At 38.3% G+C, this 18,357-nt stretch overlaps 1 protein-coding gene across 1 annotated transcript in view; it reads right to left on the reverse strand.

The window, feature by feature from the left end:
- The window catches only part of plod2 (procollagen-lysine, 2-oxoglutarate 5-dioxygenase 2), a 38,953-nt gene extending 21,787 nt beyond the window's left edge, over positions 1-17,166 (reverse strand). The window contains exons 1-2 of the mRNA XM_056738252.1: positions 16,774-17,166; positions 52-143 (exon numbers count right to left, since the gene is read on the reverse strand). Of these exons, the coding sequence (XP_056594230.1) occupies positions 52-143; positions 16,774-16,870 (189 nt within the window). The 5' untranslated portion in view covers positions 16,871-17,166. The remainder of the gene's footprint in view (positions 1-51; positions 144-16,773) is intronic.
- Positions 17,167-18,357: the final 1,191 nt, after the last annotated feature.

The raw sequence follows: 18,357 nt of genomic DNA on the forward strand, positions 1-18,357 counted from the left end.
GATCATTCAGTTCAAATAGAATATAAAATAGAATGATAAAGAAAATCTGACCTTTACAGTGTAGTTGAAGTAGTTTGCTGACAGCAAAAATCGGAGGTAGCCATCTGTCTCTTCTGTGGCAACAGTAAGTACAAGCAGTTTATCTGTAGACAGAAGAATATAGAGTAAACAAATATCATTAAGAAAGAGGAAGTCAAGCATGACATAATCACAAAGTAAAGAAACATGACAGATTTGTGACTGTGGTGAACTGAGGTTTGAAATGTTTACTCAAATAGGCTTTTTAATGTAAACCATTTGCAATCTTCAGCTTCCAAAACCATGCCGTTTGCAAAAGAGCTTCTTTACCAAAGCGTATATGTTGTTTTTTGCCTAGTGTATGAAGTAGTGGGTATCTAGTTACTCCAAACCAAGCTCAACCAAACCTCAAACCTATGTCAACACTTGTAAGACTGAGTCTGAAAGTTCATCACCTCCTCTTGTGAGGATAAATACATGCTAGAAGTGTTTTTGGCAGAATCCTGTGTATAATGAGTAATAGTGTTGCATACGGCAGTGGCTAACGTGGTGCTGATGGTTAGTTAGCAGAATACGTTTTAGTTTCTTAAGCAGCCGCTACATTTCCGGTGGACGTGCTGCGGAGCAGAGACAGACCCTCCTGTGTGAGAAAATAAATTCCGGCATGGGGTGCGAAGCAATGGCTAACTTCAATCGTCCGTCATCTCTGGTGTTTGGAAAACAGCCCCAGAGAAATCTTAGGAAAACATTGTAGAAAAAACTGGATGCATGTTCGTCATATGTAGCAGTAGAGGCAAGATTTACAGCTAGTGTTCAGATGACACACAGTGGGAATAAAACATCATTTGTTATTGTATGTGCTGATGTGATCTTTGAAAAAATGTTAGGCCACGCCAATCTAACAGTTCACTAAACAAACAAAACAAAACATCAAACCGTTTTCCAAACACTATGGCTGTCTCACATTGGTTGGATTGAGCATTCAATTTTACCTCAGAATGATGCTATTGGTTGATACTACCATGTCAAGCTGCTCATATAAACAGAGTAATGTTGTGAAAGCACCGCAGAGACACAGTGTTTACACGTTTATGAGGAAATCACCCAAATATGTCCCTGCACATTAAACTGGGACATAAAATAAAAAAATACCACACACTCACTTTTCTTGAAATGTTTTCAAATTGCTCCTCTAAAGGTATTCACTAAAGTAGCAACAGTCTGGTTGGGTCTTAAAAGTTGTCACATTTGGTCTTTGCCTCCTTCAGTTCAGAAAGTAAAAATTTCATATTCAGCTGTGAAACGAGGAATTATGGCAGGAGCAACCAGATTTCTCAGCTCATGTAATGGCTCAACTGTGTCCTTTCAGCTTAGACTGCCTGATCGCTGCCGGAGGTGTTAAGCCAAACTTGGAAATATAGATGTAAGTTGCATAAAACTTTATTCTACAAGTTTAACACTGTCAAACTTTAGGATTAGGGCCCATATTCATGAAAAATCTTAGAGAAAAAGATGCTCCAAATGACAAAATTCTACGAAAATTCTAAGAAATATGAGCGTTTCCCATTAGAATAACAGAAAAGATTCTAGTAAAGAAAAAAGTATTTCATAAAGCATCTTAACCCTTAAAAGAGCTTTTAAGGTCCAAAAGTTTAGGAATTGCGAGGAGTACTTTTAAGAGACTTAAGAGTTTCTTAAGAAGCAGAGAAAATGGACTAAACCAGAAAAGTGAGAAGAAATATGTTGCAATCCAAGACAATTTCTATATAAATGTTAAGGTTTGCCAGTTTTTTTATTTTTATTTTGGGTGTGTTTGTGTTCAACATTTGATTATCTTGGGTTTGGTTTATTGTATAGCTGATTCGATGCAATTCAAATTGTAAAAACGCTATAAAATAAAATTAAGAAAGAATATTTATCTATATATATATATAGTGCGTGTGTGTGTGCGTGCATGAGTACGGTAAAACAGTAAAAAAGACATGTGCAATTTCAAACTAATGACCCTATACTTAACAGCGCCCTTTTTTCCTTCTTGGTCAACCAATCACAGTCTTTAAAAGACTGTGTCATACATAGCAACGGGGTCAGCCCCGTCTCCTCACTAAGATGAATGTTTTTGTCTCTTCCTTGCACAGAGTTTCTCTCAGATTGGTCCTGGACCATTTTTAAGCAAAGACTACTACGTAGAAGCTTTTACGGTAAATTAAGAGCGTTCTTAGAGGATGCTTAGAAGCTTTAGGAATATGGGCGCAGGTCTCACTTGAAATAATAATCTAAATCAACTCTTTAATATTTCAGGGTTATTTCTATCTAAAACCTTCTGAGGCAGGACAGTAACCCAAATAAAAGACATACAAAGTTATTCTGTTTCCTCTCAAGGTTTATTTCTGAAATACATTCGCCACTTTTGCTTTATGCTTGCTCTCTGGGGGTTCATAAGGCTCAGGTCTTTTGATTGACATGTATTGCAAACAAATTAAATAATTATGTGGATTTCCCACCACCAGTGTAGAAACGTTCTGCCTGGAAATTGTGTGCAGACGCTATGATTTTACTCATGACTCATAGCTCAAGAAACTAGCCAAAAATATAGAACGACACATTAATCCATTTTAAAAAGGGGCGAGGACTTCTCAAGAAAACCTGGAGTTCCTGGAGACAATCTCACTGTATCAGAGATGTGATTTTTATCTTTGATGCCATTTAAATCATGTTTTAGGAATCTGTACAGATAGGTCTTTAGATAAGGCTAATATACGGTTATTTTAGAGGCAACAGATTCTGAACCAGACAAAAATAGTGCTGGTTTGAGGCATACTTCATAGGTCTAGTTCCCATTGAGTCTCAATTTGTCTAAAAAGGGTCTTTTCTGCAGAGTCATCCCTGTTGAAAATATCAGCATATGCTGGGTTAGGTATGTTTTGATTCTGGTTTGACCATCTTAAACAAGCTATGGACCAGCAGATGACCAGCTAAGGACCAGCTTAAACCAGCACACGACCAGTTTAAACCGGCACATGACCAGCTCAAACCAGCACAAACAAGCATCAAAACAAACCAAACCAGCATATGCTGTTTTTTTTCAACAGGGATGTCTGGGTTTAAAGTATCAGTAAATCAATTACACTTGAGTCAGGAAATCAGCTACTTCGGTTAAAATGTGATATTTGCCAGACATCCTGTTCTGTTTTTTTCATTCAATGTGATGGTCAACTTTTAATACAGGTCATGTTGAGGCAAAACAGATCAACTCTTTAATCAATGTACAATACACATATAAGATGGAAACATGAACTCTTTCTTGCTGTTTTTCAAGATTATGGTTTCCTGATATAGACTCAACTCAAATACCCAAGTTAAGCCTCTGAGGTCTTAACATGAACCCAAACATTTATCATGAAATTCTTTAACAGCCAGCTCTATAGTCTTACTGTACAGTATGTCAATGTAATGGAGTAGGCGAGGCGAGACCGTGTTTCGAGACCGTTGAGTAATTGTTAATGAGCGCCAGCTGTGCGGCTACCGGTCTCATATCACGTAGGAGAGCAGGAGCGTAAGAGAACGACTGACCGGACCGTCGTCGAGAGAGGACCGGGCCCAAACATGTTTTATGTTTGTACGTATGTTCTTGTGTTCGGCAGTCACTGTGAGGTCCGCCAGTGGCTACCTGAAGCGGTGGCTCTGGGGAAACGGAAGTCCACAGTGAGGCCACTGTGAAAGCTTCGGTGGAACGGCGACATTTGCTGCCGCGCCCCTAGGTCGAGGTGGGGTGGCTATCGTCCAAGCGGGAGCGGGGGAGTTGCCGCCGTCCGCCAGAGGCCGGACCCTGGGTCCGTCCCCGAGGGGGAGGAGCAGGGGGCGGGAGTGCCGAGTGCGGCCACCACCTGCCAGAGGCCGGAGCCTGCGTCCGTCTGGCCAAGGGGGAGGAGCAGGGGACGGGGAACACGCCCCAACTCCCTGCTAAAGGAGGAGCCACCGTCGAGCCGTCCACCGAGGGCCCAGGGCCACCGCAAGGCACCGCGAAGGTGGCCCTTCGAGAAGGTGGCGAGAGAGGACCGGGCCCGGTCCTCTCTCGTCAACGGTCCGGTCGCTCGTTCTCTTATGCTCCCGCTCTCCTACGTGATACGAGACCGGTGCGTGCATAGCTGACGCTCATTAACACTTCACTCCCCGGCCTCGACTCACGATCTTGCCCCGCCTACTCCACTACAGTCAACATCTGAGAAAAAGACTTTTGGGAAAACATATGGTACCGTATTCATGAAAAATCATTGTGCAAAGAGGTGCTCCCAGTGACAAAATTCTAAGGAAACAGATCAACTTTTTCTATTCTAAACCCACATTTCCAAAGAAAATTCAAATTACAAAAAATATCCTCGTAAAAAAAAGTTATTTCATAAAGCATCTTAACCATGAAAAGCTCTCTTAAGGTCAAAAAGTTTAGGAGTTACTAGGAGGACTTTTAAGATAATTAATAATTTCTTTAGCGTCTGAGAAAACGAACGAAACACAAAAAGTGAGATGAAATGTGTTGATTACTTTTAAGGTTTATCAGATTTTTTTATTTTTATAATTTTTTGTGTGTTCAACTTTTGGTTTTCTTGGTTTTGGTTTTCTTGTACAGCTGCTTTGATGCAATGCAAATTATTATTACAGGAGTCATATGACACAGCTAAAACAAATAGTATCGTTTGTTTTAGATGTAATGCAATGCGTATACATGATTTAAGGTATTTTACACATACCATGCATGTTTGATTCTCCTCTTTGCCCCGCCTCTCTGAAACGTGCACATTTTTCACAAAGCGCATCGCTCTGAAAAGCGAGGTGTGTTGGCCAGTTAACCAGTGCGTAGTGATTGGTCAAACACTGAAAGCGTGTGACGGATATGTATCGCCTCTGGCCATATTAGGAACATCAGGTTCCAAAGCACTTGTACTGACAGGTACGCCCACCTTACTTGCGTATAAATTTGGGCGGTCTTAGACAACTCATACCACCAAGTGACGTAGATTTGTTGGGTTGTGGTTACACAAGGCGTTTCAGGCAGGTCTGGGTTATCATTCACTCCTAGATAGAATGCATCTTTTATTCCTACACTTTCATTTTTGTAATTTTTTCGCGTCTAATACATGCATGGGCAACTTATAACACACCAAAGACACAGAAAAACACGTATTCACGCCATATATCCCATTTAAATCTTAAATTTAGATCATGCAGGGTTCATGTTTGTGACCGATCCTAGTAGAGACAATCTAACATCTGCAAGAAAATGACATAGCGTCAGAAATAAAAGTAATCATATTTACATATTTGGCAACTGGAGAAATGCAACTATGCAGCAGAGATGATTCGGTTCTGTCACAACGGTCACAATCTGAACACACAAACAATAACAGCACTTACAGAAACTTACTGTGTCACTTTTCATTTTCTATCAAATACGTTGATATTAACAGCCTGGAAAATATATATATACACACGCACACACATACTGTATATATAGTGCATGTGTAAGTATGGTAAAACTGAAAAAAAGTATTAATGCAATTTCAAACTAACGGCCCCATACTTAGCAGCGCCCTTTTTCCTTCTTGGCCAGCCAACCAATCATAGTCTAGTATCTAGTCATAGATACAAGTTTTAGTCGTTTCCTGGCTCAAAGTTCCTCTCAGATTGGTCCTGAATCGCTTTAAAGCGAAGCTACACATGTGTGGGATACCACACTGTATGTACCACTATGGCTAGAGTATGCCGAAAGGTCCAACCAGAAAGTCGACAGCATCATTCTCAAGTCAGCATCTTAAAACACTTACATATTGTCCAAGAGGGGTTTCTGGGGGGTTGTTAGATTCCCTCTCTTGTCTTTCCCTAAGGCCGGCAAATAAACACCAATTGCTCTGACCTTCGCTTGACCTAACCTCCCCCTGATCCCTTAAGACAACAGCAAAACACAAATGGTCACAGCAGCCAGATTAGTTTACAGTGGGTGCCCTCTTCTTTTGTGCCCTGCTGGATCTCAAGACGAGCTCAACAAATTTGGAGAGACTGGGTTTCCATGACGCTAAATAAACAGACACGGGGATGTGATGACACACAGCTGCTGCTGAATAGCACCGTCTGTGAAGATGTGAAGCTAACCAGGTGACCTACACATTCCACACCCTTCAAATACAAGATTTGCTGAGAAATCATGCAGTAGGCTGACGACTCCCAAGCCTCACGCAATAATGCTACCATCTGATATTTCCCAATGCAAAACTACTTTGTTAGCGTTATGCTAGCGTATGCTTTCAGTAGGGTTGCTAGGGCTTTTGGGGGGTCAAAAAGCCCATCTCCACGTCTAAATGACATGTGCTCGCTTGATGGGTCCTGGTAACTTACTTCACTGAAAGTTTTTTTAGGTCAGATCACTTAGTCTGTAATGAATGATGTGTATTCAATCAGTGTCTTTAATCCTGAGATATATGGCATATGGATGGACTGAAAAATAATAATTAACTATACAGGGCCTTCTAAGATATCTTCTCAAACCAAGCCAGCACACATTGTCCAGTCGCTTTAATCATCTGAAGTCACTCTAGATATTCCTTCCATGATTCATGTAGCCTAGAGTAAAAATGACGAAAACAGACAAGTCATATAATATATTACATATTATTATGTGAGTTTTCACCCTTCAGGGAAATAATGTGTGTTAATGGAGTGCACAGGCAGTCCTTAAAGCTCTGCAAGCAGACCTACAGGACAGAAGGAGAGGTCACTGTCCGAATACTGAAAGGAATGAAATTTTCCACCCTTGATGTAGCAAGCTGTTTTTGGGTGAAGCTTAGGCTAAACACTGTGGGCGTGGAGCTTCAGAAGATTTAGAAGAGCTATTTTTGAATGTAGAGCATAGTCTGGACCAACCTGAGTTAGATCAGTGCTGTGGTTCAAAGTAATGTTTTAGACAGCGTTCCTGCACACAGTCCAGAGCCGTCTGTGTAAACTTTCACACTGCACCTTGATATACTCAGAGAACTTTCAAGTCTCAGTAGGAGAGACAGGGTCTGTATTTTCAAAATACATGAAAAGATTGCTGCCTTAAAGTAGGCTAGGTTTCTTTCTGAAGGATATTACTGGGAAGCTAAAGAACACACAGTCTATTTTCTCTTTGGCATTCTGAGTTTGTCTTCCAAGCAATGGCTATGCCCCGGAGACTGAGTGTGTTTAAGAAAGCTCTCAGCCTACAATAACAAGAACTTTTCACACATTTTTGACTGGTCTCATATTGGGTCAACATACATCAGATGAGTAAACCTTAAAATGGCCCAAAGTTGAACCTCCATGTTAAAGTCCCAGTGAAATTTAAAATAACAATTTCAAATTTATCATGAAATATTGCAGTGTTTATTGGAAATCGCATACTAATGTGGGTCCTTCTCTTGTTAAAAGGAATGTGCCCTCAAAACCTGAAAATGCAGTTCCATCATGTAGACACTATGCATCTTAAATGACTTATGTTAGACGGCTTGGGAGGAGCATCTGTTAACTCCTCCCCTTCAACTGTCAGTCTGCTCCTAGTTCCATTACAAAATGCAATGGCTGTTTTTATACATCTAAATAGCCATGAAAGTCACACCCACAAATCTTTTTCATTCGAAATTCCCTTTCACTCGAAAATGCATTAGAATTTGGATGTTAACATGATCGCAACTTCCGGTTCAAGAGGACTTTAAGGCCTAAGAGTGGCCAAAGAGTGAGCACTTTCTAGTTTTCATTTTCATTAGTGAAAATTTGTCATAATACGTTTATATACATATAACACACTCAATTAACATGCTGTATTGCAATTTTTGTGCAAATTTGTATGAGCAAAGAAAACATGAAATACCATTTGGAAAATGTTTCATAAAGGCTCCTGCTTGAAGGCTTTTTATGGTCAAAATGCAGCAATAATTCGAGTTTACTTTGAACATCCCAGTATTTTATACCATTTCATATAAATCAGAAATGCTGTTAATATTTATTTTTTACAGGGGAAATACAAAGGTTTTGTCAATGGTCAAGCGATCTGGACTGATAACACAAAAGTTAACTCTATTTATGTACTAAAGAATTGCTGAGATAACAATTACTTTTCACATCTGAGGCAATGCTGAACCCTAGATTGCTTCAGGGGCACTGCTCCAACAATTATTGCACTTTAAATATATTTTAAAGGTGTCCAAAAACGAATTAACAATAGATTTATCTGTTAATCTTTACTGTGTCCTAACCAGGTGTGACCTCGCATGAAACCAATTTCAGTAATTTATGACGTGACATCATACAATCACATCAGGGCTGTTACATGATTAATTGCATCCAAAATAAAAGTTTGTGTTTACAATAATTTATGTCTGTGTACTGTGCATATTCATTTTGTATTTATAAACACATACATGTATACATATAAGAAAAATGTATAAATAAATGTATATTAATAATGGTTATATATATTCTAAATTATAAATATATACATGGAAATATTTTCTAAGCATATGCATGTATTTTTGTATGTGTTTATAAATACAAAATAAATATGAACAGTGCACAGACAAATATTATATAAAAACAAACTTTTATTCTGAATCCAATTAATCATGATCATTAAACAGCCCTTACGGAGTAGATGCTTGGACAGGTGACATTTTTCTCTGACTGATGATGTATGACTCTAAAATTGAAAGGATCATGACTTAGCTTTTTAGGCAGTTGCCTACTATGAACGCAACATTTCTAAAGTAATAGAATGCAATAACTTCCCAAGCATCTTATAAAGTATTAGGTATGAGGCTGTAATTCATCATCACTTTCTGCTATAAAGTCAGATTCAGGTCAGTAACAGGGCTGATCTCACTGCAGAGAGTTCTGGGAAACATTCTCCTGAGTCGCATTTCTGGCCTTATTAAACAGTCCGATCCATCAAGAGCCAGACTACACCACAGTACACGTTCATTTATACCAGAGGTATGCCACTGTTTCTCTCCAACAGACCTTCCGAAACTGGTGTTAAGTGTTCGGTGTGTTCTCTCCACACACAACATAAGGATGTAAACACAATGGCAACCAAATTCACCATCAATCCATGAATACCAATGATACAGTATTAACTTGTATGTAAATGCACATATATTCACATCTTTACATTAGTAAAACATTAGTAAGGTGGCTCCCACATGTGCTTTTACTTGGAGGTGAGAAATCTAATTTGAAGAAAATCGTCAAGTGAGGTAGACAGACATTATTTCAACAGTCCACAACTAAAATAGAAAAACTTTCTCTCTATCGGGGCCTGGAAATTTTCTTGATTGTTTTAACATGCATCCGTGTCTATAACCATGTAGTGCGCTGGCGGAGGGGCTCAGCTTTCAATCGCATCACTCCAAAGTTATAAATGCCTCCTGAATGGAACATTACATGACATCATCAGCGTCTGGTTTAACATGGTTGAACACAAAGTCACTTTGGAGCTTGAACTAAGCCGTAACACATGTTTATTTTCCCTAGCTGGTAAAACAATCCATTCAAGAAGAGAACAAATCAGGGTCGATTGCCTGACATTGCCAAAATCTTGCCTATGGTGGCCTAATGCGCGCAACTGCTGTAGTCGCTTCCTGTAATTTGAACGTTGCCATGGAGACTAAATGTTTTATTGGCCAAATCAATTAGATATAAAAGGGGAACCGCTTCTGTTTGGTTGTGGAAATTCTCATAACCTTTTATGGGTATTTTACGTGTAAAGACAGCACATGGCTTTAATAACAAATGGCTACATACAATTGGCACCCATCAGTGTACCATTGCTCACGTTTAAGATTAAGTGTTCTTAAATCTGTTGGATTAAAATGTAGTCTGTAACTCATTGTGCACCATTTTTTAGATAAATGATACCACAAACAGAGCAAAGTGTGATGGAGAGTTGTCAGACAAGCCATGCCATATCCAGAATAATCCATATAACGTTGCTTCTAGTTTTGAAGGGTCAATATCACTCCCATTTGTTACAGAAAGTGTAAAAAATATATTTTTGTACGGTAATAGACAAACATTAGCATTTCCTGTGACACTTTACAATAACGTTTTAGCCTATTTGTTAGTATCGGTTAATGCATTAGCTAGCATGTCCTAGCAAAATCCATTTACAGCTTTTTTCATGGCCATTTTTGCATTTACTAATATTTTATGAGAATCAAAAGGTTTAACTGTTAACAATAGTTAAAACATACTGAACTATCACAAACAAATTGCCATTGAACATTGGGCTCTATTTTAACGATCTAAGCGCATAGTCTAAAGCGCAGGGCGCACTTGCACTTAGGGTGTGTTCGAATCCACCTCTGTTAGTACCTGTTAATTGTCGGATCCCTTTTTGAGCCTACACATAAAAATGCATGTTGGAACTAAAATGGCGGTAACTCATGAATTCTATGGAATACAGACTTAGGGTTGGTCCCGTTTGAAATAAGAAAAGTAGCTGCTTATTTCAACAAAGAAAAAAATCACACACACCAAAAAAATTGAAGGTATACTGTTAGGTTTATTGTAAAAAATAGATTAAAAGATTTTTCTTTGATTCAAAAATACATTAAAATAATACAGGTCGCAAAAGGATAACAAAACAGCACACTCTTTATAAAAATAATCGTAACTCTCCCTACATAAATTATAAAAGAAAATCTATATTCTAGAGTCTTAGACCTTTCCAATAATACATAGTTTGTCATGATTCGATTAGAAATTACATGCACAATATTGACACAAACTTAGGTGTCCCGTATACGGAACGGGTGACAGTTAACAGGCTACGGACGGGAAAATCGTTTAGCACGCCCTGCGCATGGTCTAAAAGGCTTGTCCTTATTCTCTTAATGAGTCATGGCTGTGTTTTAGTCCAAACGTGCAGTAAACCAATCAGAAGCTGCGCCTGATTTCATCCACTTGTTCACTCATTCACTATTCCCTATATAGCGAAATAGTCCACTATGTGGGAAAGAAGTGAATGAAAATGAGTGAACAATTTCGGACAGTGACGTAATATACCCTGCATCAATCAGAATCCATTGTGGGTAAAAAGTCAGAACAAATGTTGGGAATGATTTGTTTACTCAGAATTTGGACAACACTAAAAAATGGCAGACACCCCAATATAGTACACTATAGCCTATAGGAGATAGGGGGCGAATTCAGACACAGCTTGAGTCTCATCTCCCATTCCCTTTAGGAGTCAGTTTCTTTCGCGCCATGGCAGATTCCATATTTACACAGCGGAATTTCCAAGAGCAAAACTGGACGCTTCTCCTGAGAGGAAACGCATCTGCTCGTGCGCAAGGTTAAAGTCGTTAGCAGACCATCTACAGGACAAGGCAGATTTTGTATCTTTATGTACACAATAATAATATTTTACATTGTAATCCACTAATTTTTTATATTTGGCAGGTTTGTGTGCTGCTGCGCGTCCCTCTGTGTGTAATTAGCAGAATGTACACTCGCTTTGCACCCGCCTAGGCGCATATTACTAGCATGCTCTTTAAATAATGAATACATTGCAAACAAACTAAAACCGTTGACTTTAAACCAGGTTTCAGGTGGTCAGTGGGGAAGTCTATTTCAGTTGCCTCAAAATAGCAACCCATCCACAATGCGCCGGAACACACCTCGTTTTCAGACCAGCACGTGCAGTAAATGCATTTGCTATTTAAACAATGTTGCACAGGACATGAAAATAAATACTGCGTTGAGCTGAATTTAGCAAAATCACTTGCGTACGTCATGGTTGGTGCCGCATTGCGCCAAGTAAATGACAGAGCCCATTGGCAGTAGCCTGTTAACTGTTACCCGTTCCGTATACGGGACACCTAAGTTTGTGTCAATATTCCATTTTTTTCCCATTCCATTCCATTTTTTACCGCTTATCTGAACTACCTCGGGTCACGGGGAGCCTGTGCCTATCTCAGAAGTCATCGGGCATCAAGGTAGGATAAACCCTGGATGGAGTGCCAACCCATTGCAGGGCACACACACTCACTCATTCACGCACACACTCACACCCTACGGACAATTTTTCCAGAGATGCCAATCAACCTACCATGCATGTCTTTGGACCAGGGGAGGAAACCCCCGAGGCACGGGGAGAACATGCAAACTCCACACACACAAGTCGGAAGCGGGAAGCGGGAATCGAACCCCTAACCCTGGAGGTGTGAGGCGAACGTGCTAACCACTAAGCCACCGTGCCCCCTGTGTAAATATTGTGCATGTAATTTTTAATCGAATCATGGTAAATCTATATATCATTGGAAAGGTCTAAGGCTCTAGAATACAGATTTCTTTGGTGTTTTTAGAAAAAAATTATGTAGGGAGAGTAATTTATTCTTTTTATAAAGAGTGTGCTTAGATTTTATGTTATCCTTTTGCGACCCGAATTTTTTTAATGTATTTTTAATCAAAGTTAATCAAACTTAAACTTTTTATTTTTTACAATAAGCCTAACAACATACCTTTAATTTTGTTAGTGTGTGTGTGATTTTTTCATTAACAATAATCAGCTACTTTTCTTTTTTCAAACGAGACCAACCGTAAGTCTGTATTCCAAAGAATTCATGAGTTATCTCCATCTTAGTTCCAACATACGTTTTCATGTGTAGGCTAAAAATGGGCTCCGACAGTTTTAACAAGCATAAAACGTTATTGCTCATTGTTAGTTCATATTAGTTATTATAGTACCCATGTTAACAAAAACAACCTTATTGTAAAATGTTACTGATATGTCATGTAATAAAAGGAAGAGCTGTTAAAATCTTTTGAAAGTTTATGAGATAAGGTAATTATTCTCTCACAGTCATTTCAGGAGGTGTTACTGAGGCCTGTTTACTACACTCTTTATTTGCTCTTTGAACAAATGTGCAGACGTGGTCCACAGACCTCATAATCGACATCAAATAAAAGCCACAGGCAGAGAAACACTAGATATTGCCAAAGCTGATCTGACATCACTATATTCCTATGTTTATGTTTTTTTTGGCTCAAGCAAAAAACGATTGTCAAAGACGATAATTTCAGGTTTTGACAAACACATCTGCATCAGTGAAATTGTTTATGTAAACCAGACTTCTTTAATCAAGAATGCGGTTGACTGACACAATGTTGCACAAACCCAATTGCAGGCTAGTCCTGCCAGCTCTAGCGGTCAGCGCTGCACGCAAACATATACATTCTCTTTAGTTAATGTATGACTCAGTTGGACTCGGAAGTCATAAATCTGCACTGCAGTCCGGCCTAAAGGGAATTATTTCCTCGTGAATAGGAGTGTGAGGTCTAAACGTGGGAGGATGCTGAGATCACACTGGGGGTGACAGTTTTCCACAGGCATTCCATGAGAGATGACATCAGGCTGGACTGTTCAGACACACAGGCTGACGGATGGGTTAACAGACTGAGGTGCGACATCATTATTCAATAGCCAGGGGTTTCTCGCACCTCTCTCTCTATTTAAAGCAGTTCCTATATTCTACTGTGTTTAGGTTAACAACCCAAATTGCCTGAGTCATTCAGATTCCAGTAACTTTTAATGACCGAAACTTTAAATCTGAGGCAATTAAGGCACCCATTTTGATTGCTATCTACTGCTGGGCAGCATACATTTGGAAAGTTGCAACTAGGAGTTTGTGTTGGAATGTGCCAGTGGTTTGAAATCAACATCAAATTAAAATTGAGCGTATTATCTTAATGCACAATACTGGTCCTGTTGGGCATGATTCATCAGCGCACACTACTCCCAAAATATCCATCATACTCGTTCATTAAATGTAATAACTTGCTCCATCTCTGAAATGTAATTCATTTTGCGATGATGTCACACATTTCTTTCACTTCAACCCCTCCCCTCAAATTGCCAAGTATGTAGTATGTAATGCCTACTTTCCACTATAAAAACAATCCATTTTAGTGGATATGTGTAGGCATTTGTGCAAATGAGATTTGAGAGGTATAGCAAAGTTAAATATATGTTTTCGTAGTGAAGGAAATAGCAGCAGTGACATTGTTCAAAATATTTTTTGGGTTGTTCCACTTAGGAATAAAAGAAATGGGGTTGTAATGACATGATGGCAAGTATTCAATGTTAGAAAGTAATGGGTAAACTATGAATTTAGTAGTCAAATAATCTGGAACATTTACGATTAAATGGGATAGTCCAGCCAAAAATTAAATTGTATCATTTACTCACCCCCATTTAATTTCAAAGCTGAATGGCTTTCTTTCTTCTGCAGAACATAAAAGAAGATATTTTGAAGAATGTTGGTAACTAAACAACATTTGACTTCCATTTAATGAACACAAAACCACTGAGATATTTCTCAAAAGATCTTCTTTTGTGAGCCACAGAATAAAGAATGTCATGCAGGTTTTGAATGAAATGAAGGTGAATGAATGCAGAATTTTTATTTTGGATGAAATACACTATTTATAAAAAGGTGCTTAAAGGTTCTTCACAGCGATGCCATAGAATAACCACTTTTTCAACATTCAAAGGTTCTTTAAAGAACCAACTCTTTCTTACTTTTTTCTAATCTGTAGGCTATTTTTCACCTTTTGTAAAACAGGAAGGTTCTTCAGATGTTATTGGTTCTTTATGGAACCAAAAGGTTCCTCTTTGGAATTAAAAATAAACTTTTGAAGCACCTTTTTTTTAAGAGGGCACTTTTTAAGAGAGAACCTTCAACATCTGAAGAACTTTTCTGTGTCTCAAAAGGTTATTTGTGGTGAAAAAATGAATAAAACAGTAAGAAAGAGATGGTTCTTTAAAGAACCTTTGACTGAATGGTTCTTTGTGGAACCAAAAATGGTTCTCCTATGGCATTGCTGTGAAGAACCTTTTGAGCGCCTTTATTCTTAAGAGTGTGTATCCCTTTAAGGAACGGCTGTAAAGAAGCTTTAACATAAAACAGTATGAGTAATGTTCTACTAAACTATGTCAAACCCACCATTGGACATGAAGTCACAGAAATACTTACATAATGCTGCATTTTGGGATTTTGTTCTTTCAATATTCTTTATAGAAGACATTAACATTCTTAACATATAAAATTCTCACCAAAAAGCTCACTGTCCAAACATGCAAATATTCTGCATGACTTGTACAATTGCTTCCCTTTTTTCTTAAAGGATCCCAGTACACTGTATTGTTTATAATATGCTTGGTATTTTTCTAAGCAATAAATTGTCTCCATAAGCACCCATCACTTCCAGAACTGGTGTGATGGATTGTTAGTTTAGTTTCCTTGTATACAATGTAAATGTAGCCCAAGAGTAAAGATTGGTTTAGTCATGTGGCTTGGAAATGATGTGCGCCAAAATGAATGAAAACTGTGTGGGGCATAATTTTCCCTCTGGCTTGTTCAGCATTCGACAGAGCAACTTTATATTCCTGTAGTGTAATTTAAAGAAAGGGATTAGGCAAAACATCTGAAAGTTTGAATTATTTTTACAAGACTGTAAACTTTTACCATCACAAACGAATTACAGTTAAAACAAATAGCATCCAGAAAGTAATTGAAAAAACTTTCAATGTTTCAAAGAAACGTTCAGCCCATTTATTGTGTGCTTTTCTATTTTGTGTGCATAAATTGCACTAGAACACGTATTCTTACAGTTTTAATATTTGGTCCAATTGTCTGAGACCATGATTGAACATCTTTCATTAAAAAATCATACTAATTCAATGTAATTCTTTTATTATTTTATCATATATTATTTTGAATGTCTTACTGCCCACCAGCACTCCAATTACTATACACTCTATGTGCATAAATTCCTATAAGCAAATGTGTGCAAAATCTAATGTTTCATGTCAACCAATACATTTTTAAGCATCATGCGTGTTTTAATGGAAGAAGGAAAATGTGACATTTTAAAAAAGGACTTTACCCCACCAATATCTTAAATGTGCTTTAGTTTAATTATTCCCTGTTGAAAAAACAGCATATGCTGGGCTAGGTATGTTTCGATGCTGGTTTGACCAGCTTAAACTATGGACCAGCTAAGGACTATCTCAAACCAGCACATGATCAGCTTAAACCAGCACATGCTCAGTTTAAACCAGCACAAACCAGCAAACCAGCACATGCTGGTTTTTATAACAGGGTTAGCTTACAGAGAAGAGTCTTTTTTTCCTTAATACTGTGTCTGTTTTGAAACGTTTTCATTGATGGAAATAATAATGATTACAGACTAAAAATGTGATGTCAGTCTTTGGACCCCACTGTGTCTCTCACATCCCCACATAGCATGCTTGTGTGAAAAAAAGCGAGTCTACCTACATCCGTCAAGTTCAAAAAGCACCATGCAAGGTGTGAGGTTTAAAATGAATCACCTTTAAATAACCTACATTAAAATCATTAACAAATGTTTTAAACATGTCTAACAAACCATGATATTCATTCAAAACCGACAAAAAATAAAAACGTTCATTTACTATGCTAGAATGCAATAATCAAAGTTACATTTATGATGAATTTAATGTATCTTCGGTCCTTTAATGTATTTATATTTTACATTTTCCACACACTGATACGCATGTATTGATGAGAAATGCATTGCTCAGCGACGCAACTACAACTCTTCCACTTTTGGAAGAGCGTTCTAGGTGCGTTGCGTCTTCGCGTCACCTTCAATGTGTCTGAGACATCAGTCAGCAGAACGCGCAGTCACAATGTAACGGTGTCTTACCTGGTGAAATCTCTTGCTTAGTCTCCATGCTCTGTGTATAATAAACACAAAACATCAGCGTCAGAATAAAAAGATGAAAGCACCGTGGGCACTCCATGGCCGCCTTCAGCAAGTCCTCAGAGACCGTGTGAATGAACAAGTTCGAGAAGTTTCTGCGACTCTGAGGGTCTGTCCGCACAGCACGGGGGTCGATTATGAAATATTTTCTCGGAAAGCATCAACGTGAAGGAATTTCTCTTTTAATATCACTGGTGAGAATTGTGTCTAAAGAACAAGCGACCGGTGTGCTTACGGTGATCTACCCCAGACAGGGTGACAGGAGTGCGCGTGTGTGTGAGAGAGAGAGTGTGTTTGATTTAACAAGTACAGCTGTGTTTGAGCGCAGTCCTCCGCCCTCTCCGCTGCCCTTCCTCCAGTGCTGAACTCAAATAATGCCCCCCTGCACCGCCCTCATTTACACCCGAATGCAACACAACTTTCTCACTGAGCAAAAGAAATTACTGAAAGAGTCTGTTCTGGTAGGACAACTTTGGATTTAAATAATACTTCCCAAAAAAAGTAATTTCAAGTCACCTGTGGTCATCTCTCATTTACCATTCTTTATTATTACTGTTTGCTGGGTATTTCCCTGAACTTACAAAACAGTTTAAATAATTTACAACAAAATAAAAACTTATAAAATAAATCAAAAACGGTACCTTAGGTGAAGATTTAAAATGCTTTTGTGTTTATAAAACTTTTTTAATTTTATTTATAAAACATTTACTATACTACAATGTCATATAAAGTATATAGGATTAAATTCATAGTTCAATGGATATTCTATTCAATTTTTTCATATAGCGCTTTTCCCGATATGCATTGTTCCAAAGCAGATTGGAGAAAAAAAGAAAAACACAAAAACACAAAAAAGGTATTTACACGGTGTTTATATAGCAAGCAAGATCATGCTAATAAATAATTCATAATATTGAATAAATTCAGGCTCCCAGTGAGCAGGCCCTGTGGCGAGGGGCCCAATGATAACCCAAACCCCAATGATAAATAAATTGAGGAAAAAAAACCTTGGGAGAAACCAGTCTCAGTCGAGAGGAACGGGTGCCCTCATCTCATCTACACTTAGAGACTTTGATCAAACGTTACTGAGTTAATGCTTATGAAAAATAAGGAGAGCTTGTTTGTTGTGATTTAGGAAATTTCATTTGTAGAAAAAGTTTAGGTCTAATTTTGTCTTATTTTGTGATCGACATCAGACAACAGAGGAATCTTATAAGCAGGGAGAATAGTAATGGCATAATGTAACTGAGTGTGGCTATAATTTCAAACTGCTGTCATGCTGATGATGTACGTTTAGTGTTAAATACTAAGCATTGTAAATGTTGGATTAATATGACAAGTAGTCTGTCTTTGCTCTTGGTTGGGGATGGATTTGACTGAGCTGGAGCTGGAATAGTTAGATGGTCACTTTGCTCTTGGTTGGTGATGGAATTGTCTGAATCTGGATACTACATAAACACTATACTACAACGATATTTAAAAGTATTAGTCCGAAGTGTATATGGGCCATTCTACAGAATTCGTGAA

Source organism: Triplophysa dalaica, chromosome 23 (genome assembly GCF_015846415.1).
Source record: "Triplophysa dalaica isolate WHDGS20190420 chromosome 23, ASM1584641v1, whole genome shotgun sequence".
Lineage (NCBI taxonomy): Eukaryota > Metazoa > Chordata > Actinopteri > Cypriniformes > Nemacheilidae > Triplophysa > Triplophysa dalaica.